Raw genomic sequence first — 3306 nt, 5'->3', positions numbered from 1 at the left:
AGCCTATCCCAGCATGAACACAAATGTTCCGACATAGACATGGCCAGACTTGTCACAGAGAGAGGGAGGGTGAAATGAAGTTGGAGATTTATTTTTTCTAATGAGATTGAAGATTGCCAATGAACTAGGCTTTTAACGCAAAAAATGTCAAATATTATACTCGATTTGAAGTGTTTTTTTCATCTTTTAAATTAGATAGATCTATATAATAACATTAACGATTTCTTTATAATATGTAATTATTTATATTTAGGTACTAATTTATTTTTTCTTTCATCACATTCTTTAAAATTAATTGTGTGGACCCTCTTATGATTTTATAAGCAAAAAGTCAACTTGTTTCTATTCAAAATGCGTGGCCTTAGTTGACGTCATATAAGCCGAACCATTTCCTAAAAATTAAAAAAGACATTCAATTTGGGCAAGTCATTGACTTTTATTATTCACCATTTATACGTGTTTTTGCGCCATCGGCGTGCACTTCAAGCGTCTATCAACAAAACAAAATCGAGAACTCCCTGTCCTTACAATTCGTAAAACTCCAGCGATGAAATCCACAGCCATGACATTTTCTAGCTTTTCTCTCTTCCCACTCATTCTATTTTCCACATGCTTTCCCTTTGCAAGCTCAGACGTTTTGCTTAGAGGCTCTTCTCTGTCAGTTGAAGAACATGACTCCGACACACTAACATCCCCAGATAAGACCTTCACATGCGGCTTCTATGGTCTTGGAGGCAATGCTTACTGGTTCTCAATCTGGTTCACCAACTCCTCGGACAGGACAGTCGTTTGGACGGCCAACCGGGACAATCCCGTTAATGGCCGAGGCTCCAAGATCAGTCTCCGGAGCACCGGTGCGTTGGTCCTGACTGACGTGGATGGTTCCGTGGTTTGGGAGACCAAAACGACTTCCACCAATGCCAGTTCGCTCAAGCTCTTCGATACAGGCAACCTTGTGCTGAGAAGTCCCGACTGGAAAATTCTATGGCAAAGCTTTGATTATCCAACCGATACTCTGCTGCCAAACCAGAACCTCACTAAGAGCAAGAAATTGGTGTCATCTCGGAAAGGAGGAGCCTTTTACTCTGGCTACTTCAACCTATACTTCGACAATGACAATGTGCTGAGGTTGATGTATGACGGACCACACATATCCAGCCTCTATTGGCCTAACCCGGCCTTCAACGTGTACCGGAATGGGAGAACGAATTACAACAGTAGCCGGATCGCAGTCCTTGATGAGACGGGCCATTTTAAATCGAGCGACCGGTTTCAATTCGATGCTTCCGACCGTGGCCTTGGGATCAAAAGGCGGCTGACGATGGACCAGGATGGGAACCTGAGGCTCTACAGCTTGGACAAGCAGTCCGGATCTTGGGTGGTGACATGGCAGGCGCTTCCGGGATTGTGCAACGTGCACGGGATATGTGGGATGAACGGGATTTGTGTGTATACACCTGAGCCCAAGTGCACATGCCCTCCTGGTTATGAGATGAGCGAGCCTACAGATTGGAACGAAGGTTGCAAGCCCAGGTTCAATTTCACTTGCTCCAAGTCTCAGGACGTGAAGTTCTTGGCGCTTCCCAACACGGACTATTATGGGTTCGATGCCATCTACAACAACAGCGCCTCGTTCAATTTCTGCAGGCAGGCCTGTTTGGATGACTGCAGCTGCTTGGGGTTCAGCTACCGGGAATCGCAAAGATGGTGTTTCGGGAAGAACTTGCTCTTCAGCGGCTACAAGACCCCGTCTTTTCCTGGAACTTTACATCTGAAACTGCCCATCTCCATGGTGGCATCCTTGGAGCAGATTCACAACGGCAGCAATCCCAATTGCTCCGCAGCTGGAGACCATTCAGCGGAAGGTTCATTGACCATGTATGACACTACAGGCAAGAGGGTGAGATGGACCTACCTCTACTGGTTCTTGTCCGCAATTGGGGCGGCCGAGATCCTTATCTTTTTCTCGGGTTGGTGGATTCTCTTCAGAAACTGTAATGCGCAAAGCATAGTGGGAGACGGGTACCACGCGATAATGAGCCAGTTCAGGAGGTTCAGCTATGGGGAACTCAAAAGCGTGACCCAGAACTTCAAGGGAGAGATAGGGAGAGGAGCGTCAGGATCAGTCTACAAGGGCGTTTTAGCGGATGAAAGGGTCGTGGCCGTAAAAAGACTCGGAGATGTGTACCCTGAGGAGGAGGTCTTCTGGGCTGAAGTTAATACAATTGGGAGGATAAATCACATGAACCTGGTGAGGATGTGGGGCTTCTGTTGTGAAGGCAAGCACAAGCTCCTGGTCTATGAGTATGTGGAGAATATGTCCCTGGACAAGCACTTGTTCTCTGGGAACATCGTCGAGTGGAGGGATCGGTTCAGGATTGCGCTAGGCATGGCCAGAGGCCTGGCCTACCTGCACCACGAGTGCCTCGAGTGGGTCATCCACTGCGATGTGAAACCCGAGAATATTCTATTGGATAAGACATTTGAGCCCAAGATCGCGGACTTTGGGCTGGCGAAACTGCTCCAGAGGGACACCGTGAATTCACAATTCTCGCGCGTAAGGGGCACGAAGGGCTACATGGCACCTGAGTGGGCCCTGAATCTCCCCATCACGACGAAGGTCGACGTATACAGTTATGGTGTGATGGTCCTGGAGATAGTGAGGGGGGTTCGGCTCTCGAATTTGGTCGTGAAGAAAGGAAAGACTAAGGAGTGGGAAACCGAGCTGATGGTCTTCAACCGGGAGATGAAGAGGAGGATTCTATTTGGGGAGGATTTGGGGATAGAGTATTTGGTGGACAAGAGATTGAAAGGGCAATATAGCAGGAAACAGGCAAGAAAGCTTGTTGAGATTGGTGTGTCATGTGCGGCAGAGGACAGGAACAAGAGACCCACCATGGCCTCAGTAGTGAATCAGCTGCTAGAACTTGATGATGAACCTAACTTGCCTAAGTCAGATCATCAAGATTAAGCCTAGTGCCGATGCTTTTGGTAACGTGAAAGATTGATTTCCAATTTTTCGCTTTTTTTGTACTTCATAAATGATAATGTCATCTTCATGTTACGTGAGAAATTCATCGCATTATGTTTTTATCTGAAAATGAAAGAAATTATTCATCATGACATCGTGAGACGAATCTTAATTGGTCAAATTTGCTTTTAAGAAGATGGTCGAAAAGTCAAAAGAATGCCTAAAGAGGGCCGCTAGAGAGGAAGAAATAAATTTCGGTGCTTGATAGGCATTATAGAGTGACGTGGCAGCGGGGCCAGATACTAATGTCAGTTCCCCACTCGTATTAAATTCAA

The 3306-nt window shown here is 46.5% G+C and overlaps 1 protein-coding gene across 1 annotated transcript; it reads left to right on the top strand.

Annotated features, from left to right (window-relative positions):
• The first annotated feature begins 428 nt into the window (after positions 1-428).
• LOC104426427 (putative receptor protein kinase ZmPK1) lies at positions 429-2979 on the top strand. Its single transcript, XM_010039485.3, has one exon. The coding sequence runs from the start codon at positions 548-550 to the stop codon at positions 2969-2971; it is 2424 nt and encodes an 807-aa protein (XP_010037787.2). The 5' UTR covers positions 429-547; the 3' UTR covers positions 2972-2979.
• The last annotated feature ends 327 nt before the right edge of the window (positions 2980-3306 follow it).

Source organism: Eucalyptus grandis, chromosome 11, assembly GCF_016545825.1.
Source record: "Eucalyptus grandis isolate ANBG69807.140 chromosome 11, ASM1654582v1, whole genome shotgun sequence".
Taxonomy (NCBI): domain Eukaryota; kingdom Viridiplantae; phylum Streptophyta; class Magnoliopsida; order Myrtales; family Myrtaceae; genus Eucalyptus; species Eucalyptus grandis.
This window is presented reverse-complemented; position numbering and strand designations above follow the sequence as displayed.

Coding starts and splice junctions, on each gene's coding strand:
- LOC104426427 (XM_010039485.3), top strand. CDS start 548: ATGAAATCCACAGCCATGACATTTTCTAGCTTTTCTCTCTTCCCACTC.